General features: G+C 33.8%; 2 protein-coding genes across 2 annotated transcripts; one reads left to right on the forward strand and one right to left on the reverse strand.

The window, feature by feature from the left end:
- Nucleotides 1-493: 493 nt before the first annotated feature.
- On the reverse strand, nucleotides 494-1,463 carry LOC101966191 (olfactory receptor 2H2). The gene is given in 3 exon segments (XM_005338852.2): nucleotides 494-1,377; nucleotides 1,380-1,424; nucleotides 1,427-1,463. Coding segments are annotated over 3 exon segments (966 nt in total).
- An 18,870-nt stretch (nucleotides 1,464-20,333) lies between these two features.
- On the forward strand, nucleotides 20,334-21,275 carry LOC101973482 (putative olfactory receptor 2B3). The gene has a single exon (XM_005338827.1). The coding sequence runs from the start codon at nucleotides 20,334-20,336 to the stop codon at nucleotides 21,273-21,275; it is 942 nt and encodes a 313-aa protein (XP_005338884.1).
- Nucleotides 21,276-25,152: the final 3,877 nt, after the last annotated feature.

Consider the following 25,152-nt stretch of genomic DNA (forward strand, 5'->3'; position numbering starts at 1 on the left):
TATATTGAGGCAGAGAGACAGAAGCAATTCAGAACAAAGATACATTAGATTAAATTATAGAAGTAAATACAAGGGTTTTTTTTCTTAAAGTCTGTGTCTCAAAACTTTAGAAATCTTTTTGGGACAATACATTTAGATGAAAGCACTTGCTTAACTCGGAGAAACACAGAATGAAAAAAGTGAAATCAATGTAAAAGCATGAAATATATTACTTGGTATCTTATTTTGCAAGTGTTGTGTTTCTTTCGTATCCCCCACATTTCAACTATATTATATACTTTTTAAGAAAATAACTATTAAATATATTAATTTCTATACCATCTTGTGCCTAAATCAGCATCATGAAGAAATTAAGGGCCTAATCAATGACTGAAGGATAATAAAATATTGTATAAAAATTGGTATCTCCTGATGGCTGACACTGAAATCACAAAATATAGTTCTTTCCTATGTTCTGCAGCTTTTGTGATGAAGTTGTTTCATTTTTTTTTTGTTAAGCAATAGGCAAACAAATATCATCTTTCTTAGTTATTCTGGGAAACCCAGTCCTCCTCCCTAATCTTCTTAGTGCTCCTTTTACTTCCTTGTTCCTCTGAGTGTAGATAAAGGGGTTAATAGTTGGGGTTACTACTGTGTAGAAAAGGGTGACAAACTTGCCCTGTTCAAGAGCACAGTGATTTTGGGGTTGAAGGTAGACACCTGTGATGGTGTCATAGAAGAGGGAGACCACAAGAAGGTGAGAAGTACAGGTACCAAATGCTTTCTTCTGTCCTGAATTCGACTTTATTCTCAGTACAGCATGCATGATAGCACCATAAGAGGAAAGGATAATGATCAAGGGCACAACCAGAAGAAAAATGCTAGCAATGGACATCTGGGTTTCATTATAGGTAGTATCTGTATTGGAGAGATGAATGAGAGCTGGGACTTCGTACAGGATGTCATCTATTATCCTGGAGCAGAAGGGTAACTGGAGGGTGGCAGGGGATTGGACCAAAGACTGCACCAGACCAGTTCCCCAGGCAAGGGTAGCCAGCTTCAGACAAACTCTGGGATGCATGGTAGTGGTATATTGCAGTGGATGACACACTGCCACATAGCGATCCATGGCCATGATAACAAGAAGGGCACACTCAGTAGCTCCAAGCCACAGGAAGACATAGAGTTGAATAGCACAGCCAATATAGCTGATAGTCTTCTCTGGACCCCATAAATTAACCAACATGTGTGGCACACAATTGCTGGTAAAACACAGATCTAGCAAGGAAAGGTTGAAAAGAAAGAAATACATGGGGCTGTGGAGCTTTGGATCCTTCATTGAGACAAGAACTATGACCATATTTCCTGCAAGTGTCAAGCAATAAAAAACCAAAATGATCCAAAAAGTACCTTCTCCAAATAAGGTTTGTGAGAGAAGCCCTGGGGATTAAGTCACTGTGGCTCTCATTGCAACTTGTGATCATAGCTTCTGGGGCAATTGCCTCCTTGGGAGATGAATCAAAAGTACTTGTTCAAAAGCCTGAGATGAGTCCAGTTCAGGGACAGGAAAAAGGGCCGTATGGCTTGTTTGATTCCTTTCTGATCAAAGATGAGATTTTTACCTGATGTATTTTGGGAAAAAATTACAAAATTTAGTGAAGTGCTTTAGTATTTTTTTTTATCAACCATTGATTCTCTCTCTCTTTCCTTCTTTGACATCTTCTTCAATTTTGATAACTTCACTATAAATATTATGCATAAGTATCTAAGCACTTGCTATTGAAAATCACTTTGCTAAATGTTAGATATTCTGCATCTTTGCTCTTAAAGAGTACACATTTATCACTTTATTGGATAATTTTGTACATATATATTGTACTGTTCACAGCATATTACCTTTCCATATCTCTCTGTTTCTTTTATTTCTGTCTTTGAATCTCAATTCATCTTTCTCTCATGTTTTTCCTTCTCTTCTTCATTTCTCTTACCCTTCTGCCTTCTCCACTTTTTGTTCTTAACTCCTTCTTTTTTCCCCCTTTTCCATTTCTCCTTTTCAATTTCTCTTTTAGTTTTTCAGCCACCTTTATGCTGTGTGATCTTAGGAAACATATTTAACTATTTCATTCTTACTTGGTTCTCTCCTTAAAATTTCTATCTGAAAATTGAGAAATCATAGAACCCACATACAATTGTTTGAAGACTTAAATGTGAAGCCACAAAAAAAAAATACTAAAATGAACCCCTGGCACATAGTAGCCATGCAACCTCTCTGTTAGCCATAGTGATAATGATGATGATGATATTCAAAGAATTTTTTTTCCAGGGCAGAACACCAAAATATATAACCAATGTTTTGCAGAGTGTGAGTAAAAATAACATTTAGAAAAATAGAGTATTGTATTTCTAAGTTACCTTCTTTGCAAAAAAGCTTCATAAATAAATGTAACCTCTTTAAAAAGTTTTCTTAGTTGTAGATAAACACAATACCTCTATCTATCTATCTATCTATCTATCTATCTATCTATCTATCTATCTATCTATCTGTTTATTTTTTGCAGTGCTGAGTATTGAACCCAGGGCCTCACATGCTAGACAAGGTACTCTCCCACTGAGATATAATCCCAGACCCGCTTCTCTTTCTTTATAAGTTAGGCATATGTCTTCTTCAAAGCAGACATATCTGTAATAATATCCTCTTAATTCAATGAAGAATACGACTTGATCATTTATTGTAGTATTTCATGTTCTCTGTTTTTAGAGGATATTTTCCTGTTTAATAACCTAAATTTATATTCTAATATACTTGTATGTTTTTAAATTATTCAAAATAGGTGATGATGAAAATAATAGAAAAAGTATTCTATAGAAAACAAAAAACTTACAAGGAAGATATTAAAATCATTAAAATAATATATTATGCCTAAGAAAAACTGACATAAAGTAATATTTACAACACATTCCATAGTTATACTCTTACCTTGATCTGTGTACTAGAAGCAGATTCAGTTAAAATTTTCACAACTAATAATTCTCATCATTAAAGAATATTAATATACACATTACACTCAATACAAGTATTTTTCTTTTCATGGCATTTAGATGCATTGATCTCTTACAGTTTGAATTTTGTCATTTTTTATGTTATTCAAATTTTCTTTGCTAGTCCATGCATTCCAGAAAATCTATACATTATCTCTGACTTTTTTATCTTTTCTGTGCTATTGTTTCTGTAGAATTTTTTTTAAAAAAATTAGTTGGTACTTTTGTTTTAAATTTGAGTTTGATACTATTGGGGAAAGAGTAGTTTGATTTTTTTAAAGAATCTCAGTTCAGTAATTTTTTCTCATTTTCAAAATTAACAGCTTCTTATTCCATCTTTTAATTTTTAAAATACACTTCATAGCAAACAACATCTGGTTTATAGTTTTTATTTGTTCAGATTGTTCTTCCTTGCTAGTTTGTTTTCTAATACTGGTGTCTATATATCTGCATCTAATTCTATATATCTATATGTCTATCCCTCTACTTTATCCCTTCCAGTTCCGCGTTAATTTCTAATCATTTGAGGAAATGTATTTTTCCTCACATCAACTATTTTTTAAATTTTTTGATTAATTGACAGTCTTAGCTGGTTTTCACTATGCAAGATGCAAGAATCCTCTTCATCTTCATTTCTGTTGAGATTGTCTTCTTTCTGCAAATACCTATTGTCCCTGTGATTTTTTTCAGCTCACCTCCTCTGCTTTTCAGAAGGGAGTTTATACAGAAAGCCAGTTCATTCTGATTACTGCAGTTACAAACGTAGAGTACAGCATCTACATTTCACCTCGTAAAGTAGGTGACTCTGGTGCCGGTGCAGCTCATCTCCTTAGCCCAGTTAATTCCAGCAGAACAGCAGTGAAGAGTTCTGTGTGAACTCAGATTAGTCTCACACCTACTGTCAGTGATGTATCGCATCACATTGTGTATATCTTCCCTCTCTGCCCCATGGCCTTGTCTGATACCTTGGGAAAACTTTTGGAACAATATCAAGTGATGCCTAGAAGTGCAAGAGATTTAATGACTCTGGGGAAACCCTCAATCATTGAGGATGGTAGTGAGTGGTTAAATCCTTCGACCACTCTTACTTCAGGTAAAAAGATTCTTTTCTAGGATGATCCTGAGAGAACTGAGTTCCCATTGCATACAACCTACCTATTATATCCCTGTGTTTCTTGTATATTTTACCTGTTTCACTCTCCTTTTCCCTCATTCTTGTTCCTAAAATCTCCTTCTGAATCAGTTATTTGCACCTAATTCCCCATCCTAACCGAGACTATTGGAAATAAGACCTAGGCTTTAACTATGAGGGCCACAGAGGTAAAGGAAAAAAAAAAGACAAACAAACAAGAGACAAAATGCATATGCTCAACAGGGCTTTTGTGCTAAAGTGAGGGCCCTAAAAGGGAAGAGGCCATACATTGGGACTTAGGATGGTGGATATATGTATAGTTGCTCAAAAAAAAGTATTTCCATATTGCTTTGATCCTTCCAAACTGACTGAAGCTGTCTCCCCCAGACTGGTAGAGAGAATCCTCCACTGGCCTGGAAATAATGCAAAGCTTTACCTGAGACAGATTCCTCACAAGGTACTACAGTCTTCAAAATCTCACTGCCTTCATTTAACACCCCAAAGCAATGCTAATGTTTCCTTCAACAAGAAAGTAATACCTTATTCTAAAAATTGCAGGATTTAACAAAAACCACCAGGACTCTTTTTAGGGGGGATATAGTATTTAAAACTGGATAAAAGAAAGTTTATAGACATACAAGTACTCTTCCCTGACTTCCCAATGACATTTCTGGAAAAGAATACTGAATCCAGTTTTAATCTACTTCAGAAGTAGCTTATTAAAATTTTGATATAATGGTATCTATGAAGAATGAAATGAAGTTGCCTTAAGAGCATAATGAGATATGTACTCTTTGTATTGTTCTAGAGACAACTCCTTTTATTAGAAGAAGAGGGGATGTAATAGTTAAAGAGGCATGGTAACTTTGAGAAGTGTGATGTCAATAAATTGACAATAGACAATGTTTTCATGGAATTAGTCTCTCTAATTTCAGGATGATTTCAAATATATAGAAACCAGATGACAGCTTTTAACTATCAGGAACTATCTAAATATAATGAAGAGCAGGGTGTGATCAGAAGCCAGAATGCTTTGACCCACAAAGGTCTGTGTTGAAGGCTAATAGCCTATAATATTTTTAGCACTTCAATAGATTTAGAGCTGCTTGAGTTATGTATCTTGCAACTTGATAAAACAGAAATGGAAACTGCAATAAAAAAGGAACAAACAAACCAAAAGATCTTTCAACAGGTTTCTTATCTAGGCCAGTTCCCAGACTTATATACTATCAATTAAAAAGGAGAGAAAGTCTTTTAAAGAATTTTAGGATGCCACTTCAAAACTATAAGATAAATATTCCAACAAATATTTCCTTGTAGGTATCTAGAGTCATTACCAGAGTAATTATCCAAGACAAAAACAGATACTGAGATAAAAATCTTGAGAACTGATTAACATAGGGGCTAAGTGTTACTAATATTAGGGCACAGAAAATATCATCATGACTGCTAGATAGAGGGTTACAGAAAACAGGAGACATATAGGATCCTGGTTTAAGTCCAAAGAGTAACTATTCCAGTGGGTTTCTAGACCTACCAATGGTTATTTCCTGGATCTATGAATGATTATGAAAACAGAATATACTTAACAGATAAAAAAACTCTCTCATTGATGCCATAATGCACTAAGAGCCGAGAGAATATTCATAAAATTGCACTTCTCTTCCAAGATCAGAAGCAATAACGAATCCTCAATAAAAAAAATACATAGTTTTTATTCCAGTCTTTAAAATACAAAGGATGAAAATTTAGAGGAACTATAGTAGATAAAAGTGCATTGAACATTTAACAAATGGTTTCCCCAATTGTAGCTGTTGTATCAGTTGTAGAACCTTTACCAGAAAAAAATTAATACAGTCTGTGGCAAGTTGTTTATATGTTGAAGGGATCATTTTTAATCCCAATCAGTAAAAAGAATCAAAAGCAATTTACATTTCTGTGGGAAGTATTATAGTTCAAATTTATTGTCTAACCTTGGAGCCATGTTAACTTTCTTTTCAGACAAAATATACTCTGAAAGGATTTTGAATATCCTTTTACAGAAAATATACATTCCCCTATATTGATGGCAGTATCCTAATCAAACCAAATGAGTAGGAAATGTCAAGATGTTTGAGTGCCAGAGTGAGACATTAACCCTACACAGATTTAAGACCACTACATTAGTGGAACTTTAGAGGTTAAATAACCTTTTTTACTATTTCTTTAATATTAATATTTTATTTAATTAAAATACTTTTATTAAAGAAAATGTTTTTATTACTTATTGAAGAAAAGAGGCATGATTCTTCATGGAATTCAATAGAGTTGAAGGCAGCATATACCACACCAAAGTATTCTACTATGGACTCTTTGTTAGGTGACTGAAAAGGTTATTAACTTTAAGTGGAGAGCAAGGGATGAATTTATAGCAAATAGAGTTTATTTTGATTAAGTTATCTCAACTAGTGACCCTGCCATCTATCACCTACTGTTGTTCCATCAGTGCTAGGCTCTCGATTCACATCTATGTTCTCACTGGATTCCCAATTGACCAAGTACTGGAAGAATAAGAATCTCACTTAGTACTTTTAAAAATGGTCAGCTGTCATGAGCAATCCATGGATTGCATGTGGGTTCCCACACATGGAAGCCTAGTGGAGAGAAACATTTGGTATCTGGGAATGACCAGTGGAGATTTTCTCTGGTCAATTGCCTTGGGACAGTGTGAATTTCTATCCTGCTCTGCAGTGGCCCACACAGCATCTTGAGATGGGTGTGACCTATCAAGAGGTCTATCAACCTGCTGACTGCAAGACATCATGAAACAAGACTCCGATCCTGAAACCTCATCCCTGCCTTTGATGTGACCTTGAAATAAACCACCAGAGCCATCTTTTCTTTGTCTAGTTCTAGCATACATGTGGACTAGATCTATCAGGGGTTCACTTTTGTAAATATATATCTGACTATTTGTGTTTTGCTATTCACTATTATTTGAGATTTAAGTTTTAGGGTGGCTTACATCCTCTTAGGCAGGAAGAAGAAACCCCTAATGAGACACTTACCATCACCCCCATTAGTCAGTCTTCAATTTTCCAGTGAACAAATGCTGCAGTATAGTCCAATTTAGTGTTGCCCAAAAGACACTAGGAGGGAAAACTCTTTTAGTGGGCATAATTGTGCACAGCACATTTGATAGTTTCCTTTATTTAGAAAGAGGAATGAGTTAAGATACGGATGTATATGAATTTTACGGAAATAAGGGCTTTGATCCAAATGTGTGGATGGTACTCAGTTCATTTTTTATGTAAAGGGTCCTCAATAGAGTAGATATGGTGGAACATATGAAGGCTAAGTACATGCTTAGCAGCATGGATGATCTTGGACCAACACTGCAGAAACTGCCATTTCTGACTCTGTGAACTTGCTGACCATTAGAAAGGCAGAATTTAATGCTGTGAACATGATACTTTGGTACCAGGCATGAAAGAGGCCAGCCAGGCTATTGGTAAGTTGCTTGCATTAAACCTTTAATCTCAGAGCATGGAGTCATTTGTCTTTAAAGCATTGACACTTTCTAAAAATTTTTATTTGCTTTGTTTGCCTGCAGTGTTCTGCTTAGACAAGTATTCCTGATTTATTGACATTTAATCATGCTTATATAATTGCCTCATAGTAGGGATATATTGGTGAAGTATGACTATGTGTGTGTACATGCATGTGACTACCAATTCTAAAATACATTTTGATGATGGACTTGCCCAGGAAGCAGACTCAGAAATGGAGATTATTATTCAGAGGAGGTTTATTAGGATTTTTGTGTCAACATCTTTGAAAGGAAAGGGGAGGAATCATGACTGATGAGAATGAAATGTCAAGTTGCAATTCTAACTCTTCCTAAGTATCATTGGACCCTACAAGGACTATTAGATATGAGATGATAATTGAGAGACATTCTGATTTGAGGAAAGAGGCCAAACTAAATCTCTCAGTTAATCAGTGATGAATGTAAGCTCACTGGAAAGGGATCATACATTTAAATGAAGCAAAGGGGGAATTCTAGATGACCTCTGTCTGCAATATCATATCTAGCCCCTGAGATTATGCCTTTATTTTGCAAGTGGGCTCTGAGCAGGACATTTTAATTTCCTATATTGTATACTCCTTTAAATGTTCAGATCCACTCTTTGAATGAATTCTGGCAGAGTTCTTACAGGTTTATAGTGGTCTAGATGGAACTTATGAAATATAACTACCACTGCAACTGACCTCAGGTCCACGAATTATATCCACTGTCTTCTTATTAGTTTCATTTTGTATTCCTCTCTATCTTAGCTAGTACCTCTGTTGATCACAGTAGTTTATCTGAGGATTTATACAGAGGCAACTGAGCCCTGGTCATTATGGCTTTAAGATAAATTATTTCAAGTATACTCTGTGAGTCAGAAGATGGAAGAATAGAGGAAAAGTGCACTCCCTAGCAGTTACTCAACAGAAGATTTAATCAGTGGAAAGACTGCACTTAAGCAAGGTACCCACTACAGGAATTCACTAAAATTCTACATTGGACAATAAAATAATCATAAAGAAACAGAAAACTGGAGATTTTGAACATAAAATAAGAAAGAATACGTTAGAGATGCACCAACTTTTCCACAGCCAACCTGTGGAAAATCGGATCTTCTGTGGCCCAGGGATGATGGGAAAAAGTGTTGAGTGAAACACAACCAAACCATTCAGCCCATGTTCAGGACATCAGGGACCTATTTTAAGTGGCCTAGAGGCAGCGAGCAGAAATAGCAGACTGGAAACCCCAAAAGACAGTCACTTTCCTGACCCCACAGTTGCCTATCATGGGGTCCAGATTGTGCCTGGACCAATGTGATTAAAATATGTCCACTGAGAATTGTTACCAGGACAATCCAGTTTCAAGATACTGAAGAGAAAGGTCTCCCTTTGTAGCTGGCATCCCATATGAACAACTCAAAGGATGCAGTAACCAGGTAGACATGCATGTCTGCACTCCAGGACTTCAGGTCTGATACTGGGCAATTATTATCCATTTCCAGTGAATAAATGAGGCTGATGGAGGTTTAGGTTCCTCACCCTAAAGATGGAATTTGGAGGAAATCCCTGAGACCCAGATATCTAACAGAAATTGAGATTTGCCCAGTAAAAGTGGGTGTGGATCAGGTCTCAAATACCCACTGACAGAATTTCAAAGGTCAGCCAAGGTTAAACCTCACCTTCTGGAACTTTCAATTTAGAACTCTGCACCAGTCCCACTATGGAAGTGCATCATGTATCAGCATTCCCCAGTTTTTTCCAGCTTATATGGTCAGATGAGACAGACCTGATTTGGCAGCTTTGGCTCCTGGCCACATGGCTGGTAGCTTGATGAGATACATAGAAGTGGCACTTAACAACCCCCAGCCCTTGATCCAAGGGTCACAGAACCCATTAATAAATTACTAAATATATAAACAAATAAACAGAAAGATTCAACAACATAAGCAATAAACATCCTCCTTGTCAACAGTGTTGATCATCTTAATGGAAGCAAGTGCTTAGTTTCTCATTGAGAACTTTTTGTCTTATTCCTTCTCCTTTTCCTTTTTTTTTAAAGGACCACAATCATTGCAGGTCCTTTTCCTTTTTAAGTTTTATTTTACATTATTATTAAATTTTTAACTTTTTTCAATCCGTGTGATGCTGTGTGTATATATATATATATATTATATATATATAATATATATATATTATATAAATAAAATTATCTGAATATATACATACATATATATGCATTTATATAATTTTATTATTTTTAATTGATTAAATTTAATTGCTTAAATTTATCTCTTTTTAATATACACAAAATATGTGTATATAAAAAGGAAGAGGAATCCATCTTTACTTTACCCATTTATTATTTAGCCTTGATTTGACTTTACTGGGGTAAAATTTTATATGGATTTTGTTTGTTTGGGTCTTATGTTTGTTTCTTTGTTTTTATCTTGTTGTTTGTTCCTCTTATTATCTCTTCTTCACTCTCTTCCCTATTAATAGCCAAATTTTCCTGTTGATTCATCCAGTATTTCTTTCCTTTATTATTTTTAGTTATTTTTATCTCTCTATTTTTATAGCTGTCATCTGTTACCTATCCCCTGCTTCTCCTTTGTTTATTTTTAAAATATTTCAAACTTTCTCTTGCTTTCCTACCATGTTTTCTCCTTGTTTAAGAAACTGTAATTTTACTATCATATAAATATATATTTTATGTAATTTATACCACATTCATGGTGTGATTATTAATATAGTGGATGACATAGTAGACACCTTCTGTCTAATGTCTGATGTAGTTCATGGTTATTTATTGTTGGTATTGATGCTAAATGCTGACCTCATCATTCATCATTTAATTAGTGTTATAAATGGACATTTATTCTAAATGGTACATTATTGCTATTCTTTGATCCCCCTTTCTCTAAGAGGGGCTGGGAAGTGATTGGGACACTTGCAGTTCACAGAGTAGAGACCTGCTGCTAAGTAACACCATACCTAAGACTAGTAACAGCAACGCTTTTTCCGTACATAAACTTGAGCCTCAACAATACTTCAACACATAGAATAGAGTAGACAAAAAAACCCCAAACCAATAATCTGGTCTCAAATAGGAACAAAAAGAAAGGGGTCTCATTTCTGGCCAGTTACACATAAAACAAAAACAGAGAAATATAACAAAAGATAACCATACACCAAAATATGTGTATAAAAAAGGAAGAGGAATTCATCTCTACAAAGGCATAAGTCCAAGACCTTTGAAAACATGAGGAAATGGGCAAACAAATCTCTCCTCAAATTCACAATTCCTCAGTAAAGAAATTCATGATATGTGAATGTATGAAATTCCAGAAAAGACTATAAAAACTCATTGTAACAATGTTTCATGAACAAAAAGACCAAGGAACAAATTAAGAGAGCAAATACAGGTTGTGAAAGTCCATCTGAATAAAGAAATAGGTATATTGATAAGAAACCAATCAAAATTTCAGAAAATTAAACATACAATGAATTTAATTAAAAATTCACTTGAGAGTATCACCAGCAGAATAGAGTTCATAGAGAACAGAATTTCAGACCTTGAAGACAGAATTTCAGGACTTTAAGACAATATATATTAACCTGAATACTCAGTATGCAAGGAAGGAAAAAAAATAAAGACCATAACCAAAATATGCAAGAATTCTTGGACAAAATCAAGAGATCATTCCTTTGAGTCACCTGAATAGAACATGGAGATACAGGCTAAAATTATTAAAGGCCTCTTCAGAGGGAGAATAGCAGAAAAATTCCCCCCCCCTCAGAAATGGGATTGACACCCATATATATAAGGCATTTAGAACCTCAAATATACAAGATAAAAAAGAAACTCTCTAACACACCTAATAAAAAATGTCTAATTTAGGAAAATAAGGGAATAATATTAAAAACTGTAAGAGAAACACATTAGGTCACAGTTATAGGCAAAACAATAAGACTAATTTCTGACTTCTTAACTCAGACCCTAAAATCAAGGAGGATCTAGAATGAGAAATTCCAGGCACTGAAATAAAATAATGCCAGCTAAAATTACCATTTCCAGCAAAAGTATCTTTCAGAATCTATAAGGAAATAAAATATTTCTGTGGTAAAAAGAGTATTAAACAATTCATGAACACTAATAGCACTACAGAGAATGCTTAGATGTTAGAGGCAGTTGCACTGGCGGTAGATATAATATATGCAGAAGAACTTAAAAACAAACCTGAGATTTCAAAAATAGATAAAACTCACTAAAAGAGCAACTAACAACATGAAAATCAAGACCAAACTAAGTATAACAAACAAATGAAAGTAATGTGGAATAACATTTATCTATAATATTATGGAATGACCTCACCTCATGAATTAGAAGACATGGATTGGTAGGATGGATTAACAGACATCATCCAACTATATGCTGTTTGTAAGAGATTCATCTCATAGGCAAAGATACACATAAGCTGAAAGTAAAAGGATGAAACATTCTATGCAAATGGAGTACAAAAAGAATCAAGAAAAGTTATTCTCATATCTGAAAAGGCAGCTGTCTAGTAAAAATTAATCAGAAGAACAACATGTTGGTAAATGGTAAATGGAACAATGCAACAATGAGATATAAAAATAATAAATATTTATGCCACAAATGTCAGTAAACCTAATTACATAAAAACAAAACAAAGACTTCTTGATATTAATATCCCAGCTAGATCCCCATAGAAGTATACCAAGTGACTTCACCACATCCCTATCACCAGTATATAGGCCATCCAAATATAAAATCAATAAAGGTATTTCCAGTCTAAAGAATATTGTAAATCAAATGGACAAACACACTTTACAGAATATTTCACCCCAAATCAGCTGAATTTACTTTCTTCTAAGCAGCTCATTGAAACGTTTCCAAATAACCATATTGTAGGTAACAATATAAGTCTTAGAAGTCACAAGAATTGATATGATTACATGCATCCCAGAAGGCAGAAAATAATTAATATTAGAGTCAAAATTCATGAAATTGAGAATGATAAAACAATAGACAGGATAAATGGCAACAAAGAGTTGGTTCTTTGAAAAAATAAATAAGATTGGTAAATTCTTAGCCTAACTAACCAAAATAAAAAGAGGATGCAAATTTATAAAATTAGAGATGAAAAAATAAATACCACCCCAGACACTTCTGAAATTCAGATTATTATAAGTTATTTTGAAAATTTATACATTAATACACTGCAAAATATAGAAAACATTGAAAAATTTCTAGACACAAAAGACCTTCCCAAATTGAATGAGGAAGACATAGAAAACCTAAACAGACTAATATCAAGCAATGAAATTGAAATAGAAATTAAAAGCATTCCAAAAAAGAAAAGCCCAGGACCAGATACATTCTCAGCTGAGTTCTTTTCTGAGACCTTTAAAGAACTAACACCAGGCAGTCTCAAATTAATTCATGAAACTGAAATGGAGGGAACACTTCAAAATACGTTCTATGAAGCCAGCATAATCCTGATACCATAAAACCAGATAAAGACACATCAGGAAAAGAAAACTTCAGACCAACATCTCTGATGAAAATAAATGCAAAAATCCTTAATAAAATATTAGCAAATCACATTGAAAAACACATAAGGAGGGAATAGATCATTATCAAGTGGTTTTCATTCCAGGAATGCAAGTTTGATTCAAATGTGCAAATTGATAAATAGAGTTCACTGAACTAAAGTCAGTCCTATTGTATAAAAAGACTATTGAAACATAATTTCACTCTTCAGCTATCTATTTATATATATATATATATATATATATATATATATAATACGTATGATATATATGTGTGTGTATATCCTATAGATATAGAACTTGTACATGTGTGAACTAAAGTCAGCATACTATAGTGATATAGTATGAAACAGACATATTGAAATACAATTTCACTATTTAGTTATCTATTCTCTCTCTATGTATATACATATATATGTACACATATGAAGTATATATATATGCACATATATGTTTATATATTTATATATATATATTGGGTATATATACATACATATATAAATATGTAAATACATAGAGATATAGATAACTGAATAGAAGAAAGAAAAGTAGAGTACAGAAAAGAGAATAGGGGAAGGGAGGAAAGAATGGAGAAAGGAGGCACTGGAGACAAAAGTAGGGCAAATTAGTTTTAATTTTAAAAGACACAGACTGATGCCAAATGAATTTATATATTCTCTATAATTATAAAGTACAAACAAAACAAAAAAAGTATATCCTGGGTCTTGGAGGATGGGATTGCATCCAAACTGGCATTCCAAGTATATCTTCAAGTGATCACTTCATGATGATCTAGTAGGAGACAAAGCAATGGATTCCATTTTGTATTCCACATTTTACTTGTCCACTCACCTGTTTATGTGCATCTAGGTTGGTTCTATAACCTGATTATTTTGAATTGTGCTTCTATAAACACTGATGTGACTGTATCAGTACAATATGCTGACTTTAGTTCTTTCGGATAAACACCAAGGAGTGGGATATCTGGGTCATATGGTGGTTCCATTCTAGTTTATGAAGGAATATCCATATGACTTTACAAATTATTTGTATAATTTGCACTCCCACCAACAATGCAGACATGTATCTTTTCCCCCACATTCTTGTCAGCGTTTATTATTATTTATATTCTTGAAAATTGCCATTCTGACTGGACTGAGATGAAATCTCAATGTAGTTTTGATTTGCATTATTTTGATTGCTAGGAAAATTGAACATTTTTCACATTTGTTGGATATTTGTATATTCTCTTTTGAATTGAGAATTGTGTATTTAGTTCTTTTGGCTATTAATTGATTGGGCTATTTGGCTTTTGTTTGTTTTAGAGATCAATCTTAATATTTTTTTCTTTTATTTTCCACTGGTTTTTTCTTAGTCATACATGACACTAGAATATATTTGATAAAATTATATAGGCATGGTATACATTTTATCCTAATTAGTTTTCCATTCTTGCAGATGGGCACAATGGTGGGATTCACTTAGGTATTTTCGTATGTGTATATAGGAAAATTATAATTGCTAAATCTAATTAAAATTTTCTTTCTTTCATTGAAAATCTTAAGTGGGCAAATATTAAGTTATAAATAACTTTATTAAAAATATTCTTGCTCCAATCTCATATTATTTCTACTTTTTCTATCCCAGTGAATTAATGTTAACTGTAAATATCTATGTGGATTAATTTATATGTGACTTTGTATGACATAATTTCATATGCATTTTATGGTGCATATTCTTTTTTTTTACATTTTGAAATTATTTTTATTTTTTTAATTTTTATTTTTTTATTGATTGTTCAAAACATTACAGAGCTCATGATATATCATCTTTCATACATTTGACTCAATTTGGTTTTGAACTCCCCAAATACAAATTGCAGACTCACTTCTGTTACATACTCACATTTTTACATAATGGCATATTAGTGACTGTTGTATTCTGCTACCTTTCCTATCCCCTACTATCCCCCCTCCCCTCCCCTCCCCTCTCATCTTCCCTCTCTACCTCCTCTGCTTTTGTTCAATTCTCTCCCTTTTTTCCCCCTCCCCCTTGCCCCTCATAACCTCTTATAATTTTGTGTATCACTGAAGGTCTCCTACCATTTCCATATGCTTTCCCTTCTCTCTCCCTTTCTCTCCCCCCATTCACAATAGCTAGACTGTGGAACCAACCTAGATGCCCTTCAATAGATGAGTGGATAAAAAAATTGTGGCAGCTATACACAATGGAGTATTATGCAGCACTAAGAAATGACAAAATCATAGAATTTGCAGGGAAATGGATGGCATTAGAGCAGATTATGCTAAGTGAAGTAGGCAAGCCCTAAAAAACAAATGTCAAATGTCTTCTTTGATATAAAGAGAGCCACTAAGAATAGAACAGGAAGGAAGAGCATGAGGAAAAGACTAACAGTAAACATGGTGCATATTCTTAACCTGAATATCTCAGAAGTTTTGAGTTCAAACTTTACAAAACTCAATGAAATATAGAAATGCTGTTTTCCCTACGCACCGACAAAAGACTCTCTATTTGACCTTGAGACCATTTAAAAGGAATATAGGGGTTTATATCCATTTAATTTTGTGCCACCCTAATTAAACAATTCTGAAGTTTTTTAATGTTTTATTCTTTATGACTGTAGTTTTCACCTATATTTTAGGATTTTTGAGCCACATTTGTGCCAGTATTATGTTTTCAGGACAGTTGGGAATAGAGTTCACTAAGTTCCTCTTTGGACACAGTGACCAATTAAACTTCAGGGACTCAATATCCCTTGGGTTAAAATACAAGACATAATACTGTGTGAATAGTTGGCCCTTAGTAAATACTGGTTGGTTTTGTTTAAAGGCACATCCTTTTCAAAGGTACAAACAATGATATTACTCATGTCTATAAAATCAACTTCTCATAGAAATCTACTAGAAATGTGGTGAGCAGAGCCTATGCTAGTCAAAAATGCCCTAGTGATTGAAGACAGTAATTATAGTAATACACTTTAACTTCATTGTAAGGACTTTTCTCATATGTTCTTCATGCAGTCCAAGTTTTGTGTTAGTTTCATTCTCAATTTGTGGGAAAAAAATAAATGAATAAGAATATCACAGAGGATGAAAGCACAAAAAATTATTGCATTTATCAACTTATGTTTGGACCAGATTTCCTTCTGCACATGGCACAAAGGCATGGATACCCTATGACACTTAGGAAAAAGGTGAGTGGTGTTTATTACAGAGAATCATGCTACCAGGCATAGAATATTTTAAGATCATTTCACCCACATATTGAAACACATTTAATATCTAGAGCATCCAATTTGTTTCTTGGGAACCAGTTCTTTTTAATATTTTCTTCCTTTTGAATGAACATATACTCATTATCTCTCCACATATATTTCTCAAAAGAGTGGGTTTTTTTAAGTTTAAAAAAAGAATCAGTGGTATTTGAGGCTTTTAAAAAATGATGTAGGATAATCAAATAGGACAAATGTTAAGATGACAGTGGAGTCAACATATTCTTGTCAAAGGGTGAGTTCATTTTCTGACAGCATAAAAGAGTAATTGGTAGGTGATCTGGCACCAGTGTCATGTAAAATGAAATGTGAAGTAGAAGATGTAAAAAAAATAGAAATAGAGGAAACAACATCTGTTGAGTAGAATCCTCTTCAATCCCATTGCCTTCAGATAACCTGGTATCTCCAACTATTGACTTGATTTCCATTTATTGGAAAAATATATTTTAGGTCTTATGCTAGAAACAAAGTCACAGTGACTTATACATTTAGTCATTGCATATTATAATACAATAGAAATATAAGAAGCACTAGGACCAACAATAATAAGATTTTTATATATAAAACAAGTTGAGATAATGATACAGTATTACTGTTAATGATCATTACTAGTATCACTATTATCCACACTGTAAATGATAACTAATTCACATTCTTTAAATTTTTACTATGTTTCACGCACTATCCAAAGTTCAGACTTGTGTGCGTTGTCTCATTTGAACTTTATAATAGCTTGCTTTTGATCAACACAGTAATTAAAAATATGTGTACATGGCACAAGGTTGTTCATCTACTTGTCCAGGATCACACGGCTCAGAAATAAAGCAGATTCTAGCTCCCAAAGAGGCAGAGATTCCAACAGCTCACTCTTTTTTGGTCTTTATTTGAGGAGTATTTTGAAAGCCTTTTTTTGAAGTGACAGGGTAAGAAAAATAGGCAAAGGCACATGCCTAATATTTAACTCAAATTTGGAGACTTAACTCTTCCAGTAACTTCAGCTAAGCATCCCTACTCCCCCAAACCAGGGTGAGCAGGAAGGTTTCTTCTGCTTTACCATTCTGAGACTATCTCCGTCCTGTGGAGAGATGATTTTTAATATCTGATGTGTTCACTGTTGCCATTCTCTGTCTTTAATCTGAACACTTACAGGTATTTGTTTTCTAAATTTTGCCTTTCCTTCTTCAGTAGGTAGAGGTGGTGTGTGTGTATGTGTGTGTATGTGTGTGTATATGTGTGTGTGTGTGTGTGTGTGTGTGTGTGTATGTGATATCTGTGTTGTGGTATGTGACACATCCAATGATGTTTCATAGCTCAATCCTTTTCCTACTGTTTTAAAATGTGTTGCAATGTTGCTTGTTCTTCTGGTAATAGTTTGGGCAAAGAAATTGTGAGACAGTATATTTATTATAGAGCATCCAGCATAGGCCTCAATATATATTATGTTTCACATTTTGTGGTAGGTTTGTATTTATTATTTGAAAAAGATTTTGCAGTAGTGTCTCACTATTGTTTTATGCATTTGCCTGTGTTTTTTCCAATATTGGATATAATCATTATGATTTGCCTTAAAGCGCTATTTTTTCCTGATGTTGTTTTGTAAATTATAAAAGTAATATATTAAATTTTAGAAATTAGAAACCCCAGAAATTAATAATCATCTATATATTCATACATATATGTTTTCATGTGCATGTGTACATGCACACACACACACACACACACACATTCACACATACTCACAAAACCCTTCTAGTATCAACCTCTTGTGATGACCAATGATAGCATTATATATTTGCCACATCTCTATCATATGGTCAACAAAATAAGCATGTCTAACTATTTTTTAAGAAATTTTTCAAAACATGAGAGAATGTTATTCACATGATTCTCCACCTCTAGTTTTTTCATTTAACCATATTTTGGACTTATTTTGAGGTCTCTAGAGTCAGAGAGATATAACTTACTATTTTAATGCTGCCTAATATTTCATAAAGGGAACCACCTTTGGTTTGTTGATCCTTTCTGGTATTGACAGAAATTAACTTCTGGTGATACAGTTGTACATTATTAAATGAATTGATAATATAATAGTTTCCTCGTCATATTTATTTGATTTTTTAATGGTGTGAAAGTTTTATATCTTTTCTTTCCATCATATTATATTTTTATCCTGCCACAAATTATTCATTTATACCCATTGCTCTTTATTTATTTTTAAATTTTTGTATTTTATTATTATCATGTAATGATTATTTATATTTTAATATATTAAACTTATCTGTCATAGACACTACCTATTTCTCATCTTGTAATTTCTTTTATCTTTGCATATAGTCATCATTAAAAAGTTTAAAGTTTTATGAACACTCAAAAAAGTCCAGTTATAATTAATTAGAATAAATTTTAAGAAGTCTAAACTCATATCCTTTTATATCTTTCAAATGTAGGTGTATTATTATTATTTACCAAGGAAAGATGTCTACTTGCAGCTTAAAAATTTAAAATTGAAACCACATATAATGGAAGGATTATAAATGCTAGGTCCATATCTGTTAGTTCTCATGTAAACTTTCCATTGTCATGTTACATTTCATTTATCAGTGTTTGTCACTTTAGAAAAGACACCTCATTCCTTAGTAAAGTGTACCAAAACTTATTTTATCTTCTTTGTTAAGTTCGCTAGCAATACTGGAGATTGAATCCAATGCCCTTCTGCCACTGAGTTACATCTCTGTTCCTTCAAATTTTTACTTTGAGACAGTCTTTCTAAGTTGCCAAGGCTGACCTTGAACTTGCAATTTTCCTGATTTACCTCCCTTCTCCTCCCTGAGCCTCTGGGATTACAGATGTGTGTCATAGCACATAGAAGTATTCTCTGTTTTTATGCTTGTAAATTCAAATGGTATAAGTTATCTCAATGTTACATTATATGTAGCCAATTTTGGCTTGCAATATGTAAAATTGGAAGGAAATATGGTATAAAAGAAAGCATGGTCTTTAATCCTGGGTTTGAATCTTGGTCTCATCATTACTAAGTGTGCAAATTTTTCATTTTCATAAGTCACAAAAAGGTAAAATGTAAATCATATCTATTAGGGTTTTAGTGAGAATAAAATTTCAACCAGTGAGCAGTGTCTGTCACGTCAAGTTTTTAAGTGGGGAGATATCAATTTTGATCATTACTGTCTCATAAATAAGCCTTAATTTTATTATCTGGAATCAAAGCATCTAATACTCAGGATTGTATTTGGTGGAAATAAAGTTGCATAACATAATAAATTTGCATAACATAATATAACATAACTCAAAATATTATGCAAAGATGTTACCAAATTTAAATGAATTGCTTTAGGTCAATTATAGGTTTATATGCTCAGCATTTTAAGTCTGGTTTTAAAATAATTTAATTTACATTGGTATTTATTATTGAAGATGTTTATTGAGGTAGAGTAAGAAGTGATGAGAGAAGACTTGAAATGTATTGAGCACTTATAATTTTCCATGAGTTTTGCATGTGATTTTATATACTTTATGTCATTTAATAACAATGTCCTTTATCATTACATTTGACTACTGGAAACAAAGGATCTATGTTTTAACCAAATGATAAGTATTTCAGAAGGGTTCCAATTTTTTTGACTGTGAATTATATTTGGTACAGAGCTAATCATCATAATTAATCTAAATTCAATTCAGTTCCAAATATCTATTGCCCTATTGACTCTTTTCTTATTCTCTATTTTTTAGGAATAAAAAGTAAGTATTATCATGAGCTGGGCAAACGACAGTTCCCCAAAAGGATTTATCCTACTTGGTTTCTCAGACAAACCCTGGCTGCAAATGCCCCTCTTGGTGGTTTTGTTAATATCATACACATTCACTATCTTTGGTAATATGTCCATCATGATTGTGTGCATTCTGGATCCCAAACTTCACACACCCATGTATTTCTTTCTCACTAATCTCTCCATCTTAGATCTCTGTTATACCACAAGCACAGTCCCTCATATGTTAGCAAATATTTGTCGCAACAAAAAGACCATTAGCTATGGTGGCTGTGTGGCCCAGCTCATCATCTTCCTGGCCCTGGGAGCCACAGAATGTCTCCTCCTGGCTGTTATGTCCTTTGACAGATTTGTGGCAATCTGCAGACCACTCCACTACATAGTCATCATGAACCGTTGGTTCTGCTTAAGGATGGCCGCCTTCTCTTGGCTCACTGGATTCAGCAACTCAGTGTTGCAGTCTTCCCTGACACTGAACATGCCACGCTGTGGTCATCGGGAAGTGGACCACTTCTTCTGTGAGGTTCCTGCCCTTCTCAAGTTGTCATGTGCTGACACAAAGCCTATAGAGGCTGAGCTCTTTTTCTTCAGTGTATTAATTCTGCTAATTCCAGTGACATTGATCCTCATCTCCTATGGCTTCATAGCTCAAGCAGTGTTGAAAATAAAGTCTTCAGAAGGAAGGCGGAAAGCTTTTGGGACATGCGGGTCCCACATGGTTGTGGTGTCACTCTTTTTTGGAACAGGCATTTATATGTACCTACAACCACCTTCATCGACCTCTAAGGACTGGGGAAAAATGGTTTCTCTCTTCTATGGGATCATCACCCCCATGTTGAACCCCCTCATCTACAGCCTTAGAAATAAAGATATGAAGGAGGCCTTCAAGAGGGTGATGTCAAGAATCTTTCTCTATAAGAAATAAGTACTTCATCGAGCATACTCCAAGTCTTCCTTATCCTTGAAAATGATTATAACATTTGAAGTGATTTTCCAATTTTCCAGGCTCACATGATTTCATTGAATTATACCAACATATGAAAATTTTTTCTCTGTCCGGAAAATAATGCTGAAGAAACACAACATGTGCTTACTAAGCTACACACTACTTTGTTTTCCAGAAATCCCCCAATGCATTGTGTTCCTTGAGTCCAAGTCATTCTAATTTCTTCTTAACCATGTCAGATGAGTTAGGAAGGCTTGATTTTTTTAATCTTCCCACATGTAAACTATTTCTTTCACAGTTATCTAGTCTATTTCTTAGATAAGGATTTTCACATCTTCATGATTAAATAACCAATGATCTCAACCCCAAAGTTCTTCCATCATAACCCAAATCCTCAGTCCCCTCATTCCCTCATCCCTTCCTAAAAATTCATTGTACATACTATTCCAAAATATTCTGAACAAGTAGTGTGGCTTCAGTCTAGCTTAAACTAGCTAAGTGTATGAATCTCATTTTAGAGAAGACATTATTGAGTTATAGCCTTAACCCAATCATAAATTAATCCCTGATGGGATTAACTGAGTGGTGGCAGAATTGGTATGGAATAGCTGGAGGGGGTGGGAATTGGGGCCATGGCTTTGGGATACAAATTTATATCTGGCAAGTGGAGACTTCTCTCTCTGCTTTCCTATGACGCACTCTTGTGCCATGATGTTCTGCCTCACCGTGAGCCCAAAAAAATGGAGCTGACCTTCTATTGACTAACATCTCTGAAACCATGAGCCCTTAAATAAAGTTCTACTCCTTTACAGTTGTTCTGGTTGGGTCCTTTTAGTTACAGCAGTGAATTGCAATGTCTTACTGAATGACTGAAAGACATTTCAGACTCAATGCATTCAAAAGCTGAACATTTACTCCCCCTTCACTGCAAAGCTCTGTTCTAAAACTAGTTTAATGAAATATTTCACCTTTCTTCATATGTGCAAATCAGAAAACATGAGCCATATCTTATACCATCCTGTTCAGAATTTTACTCTCTCACACTACATCATAAGGAACCTTTCCTTACTTAACAAATAAAGACATATTCACTTCCCAGGTATTCAGTCCTTGTTGTTTTATGCTGACTGTGTTCCCTTCCAACCAAGAACATTTGAGCACACTGATCTTCTACCTAGAATACTCCTTCCACCCATCTTTACCCGATACTGAGTATAAAGGTCTAATTGTTTATTTAGGACATTTTTTTATCTCCCTGATTTAGTCAAATGTCCACAATTTTACTTATTTACCAAGTACCTCTAATTTGTAGCATATTAACTTTTAAATCATCATTTGATAAATGTCTTTCCTTATCATTAGACTGTGAGCTCTAGGAGCACTGAAACAAAGCTTGCCTTTACTGACCAAAGCATTCACAGATCTTTAAAATGTTATCAGAAATATAGGTAGTTAACTCAGATGCAAATTTTCACTTCTGTGAAAAGAATATTCAATGATTATGCTGTGATTCTGGGGACAGTGGTCACAGAAAATTCCATGGTAGTATATAAACTTGAATTCTCACAAGCTAAAGAAATTATTTTTCTATGGAAAAAGGAAAATCTAATCATTGTCACATATGGTTATTTATAATATTTTATCTTTTTATAATAAAATAGATTCGTTCATTATATGTTAGTGAAAGCAAATAGTTTTATGGGAAGTAACTCATCCTTAAAAAATTATATTTAGAGTTCATCATTACTAGAATATTGTTTTTCATTATTTTCTGTTCATGAAGTTTACGATTTTTTATGTGTATTATTTTATCCTTAAATATTCTATAATATTTGAAAATATAGTTTAAATAGCTGCAGTCTAATTGTGCTATGGAGGAATATTAAAATGCATTTAAATATTTTTCTATTGCTAAATATTTGCCTTTCTTCTTTTCATTATTATAAATGATTTTGCAAAGACTTTTTACATATATGTATATGTATTCAAATGTCAGCTTATAGTTTTGACAATGGTATTTTTAGGTCTGGAAAAGAAATTTCTTAGCAGACTTAAGAATCAATAAATATGGCTAAACTTTCCTACATATATTTCTTCATTTCACCTTCCAATTAACATTGTACATTGCAAATGTGAATATTTGTTTCATGAGCTTTTGCCAATTCTAAGATTTTTCATTTTTTGAGACATTTGCCAATTTTAGGAGTGGAAATATTGCTATTGTTTCAATTTTTCTTAAAAAATTACTTTATCATTTTGGTAGTTGTTGGGATAAACATTTGTTGGAAAGCTTGTTGTTCCGAGCAGTGAAATAAGGATTCTAAAGAGTGCAAGGAAGTGGGGAAGGGAAACTATCCACTTCACTTTTTTCTAAATTTTAGATACAAATCAAAGCAGAGAAACTTGGTTGTAAAGTAAAAGAATGTACTCATAAAACATCTAAGAAAACTCATCTATGCAGTGCACATACAACCTATCCTAGATATCTGCCCCAGTTGTGGGTGTTGTGCAGCCCTCCATTGTGTCTTGGCCTGCTGACACCAAAGAGTTCCTGCATAATAAATTGTTCAAAACCTCTCTGTTAAATCCTCCAAGTTCTTTCTTAGGAATGAGATAACAGTACCCTGGGTTGAACAGAAGTAACACATGGAATAAATTAGGGATATTTGATTTCCTATATTTGATTTCTTCTTTTAGGCAGACAGTAGAAATAGTTCTCCCTGCTCTCCTAAATGCATACCTGGCTTTTATTTATTTTTTATTTGTTCTTTTCATTTATTTTGACATATCATATATACATAAAATATAACTTCCCATTTCTGTGCCTGGACATGATGTGGAGTTACCCTGGTAGTATATTCATATTTGAACACAGGAAAGTTATTTCTAATTCATTCTACTTTCTCTCCTGTTGCTAGCCCTCCTCCCTTCCCACCACCTTACCCTGTTCAATCCCAGTGAGCCTCACTACCCACCATCCTGCATATTTGAGTCTGGCTTTTAAAATTTGCTTTTCCAATAAAATATGAAAATATGTGGTTCACTTTGGATGATGACTTTAAGATCTAGTGCACACTCTGCCTTGTTGTCTTTTCTCTGTCCATTAAACAATGTCCCATGTAAAGTTCTTAATCAGCATAAAGTTAGATTTGGTAAAATATGAAGTAGAACTCATACCCTTGTTAGAAAAATAACATAAAAGAAATAATTTTTTTATGGTTTAGATATGAGATATTCCCCAAAGCTCATGTGTGAGACAGTCTAAGAATTTTCAGAGGTAAAATGATTAGATTATGAAAGTTGTAACTTAATCCATGAATTAACTCATTGATGTGGATTAACTGGGTGGTAACTGTAGGGTAGGGTGCAGCTGGAGTTGATAGATTACTGGGGCAGACTTTGATAGTATACATTTTGTACCTGGTAGTGCAGCTCTCTCTGCTTTCTGACTTCTACATCCTGAACTGCTTTCCTCATCCACATTTCCCACATGATGTTCTGCCTCACCTCTCTCTCACCTCAGTTCCAGACCAATGAGTGGGACATCTATGGACTGAGACATCTGAAACCATGAGCTAAAATAAACTTTTCCTCCACTAAAATTTTTCTGCAGGTCTTTGTGTCACAGAAGCAAAACAGCTGACTAACACAACTTTCTTAGTTAAAGTCACTGATATTTTTGAGATTTTTACTACTAAATTATAACATAGCTTGTCCTAATTATTGCAATTAGAAAACAGTAGAGGAATTCTGATGTTAAGAAAATAACTGAAAAAGGAGGCACTGGCATAGAGTCAGATATCAGGGTATAAGAAAATCAGTTTTAAAGATTGGAGCTATAGTGATGCATGCTATG

The sequence above is a fragment of the Ictidomys tridecemlineatus genome, chromosome 8 (assembly GCF_052094955.1).
Source record: "Ictidomys tridecemlineatus isolate mIctTri1 chromosome 8, mIctTri1.hap1, whole genome shotgun sequence".
Lineage (NCBI taxonomy): Eukaryota > Metazoa > Chordata > Mammalia > Rodentia > Sciuridae > Ictidomys > Ictidomys tridecemlineatus.

What these genes read in the sequence shown, in the direction of transcription:
- LOC101973482 (XM_005338827.1), top strand. Translation starts at nt 20,334, where the DNA reads ATGAGCTGGGCAAACGACAGTTCCCCAAAAGGATTTATCCTACTTGGT.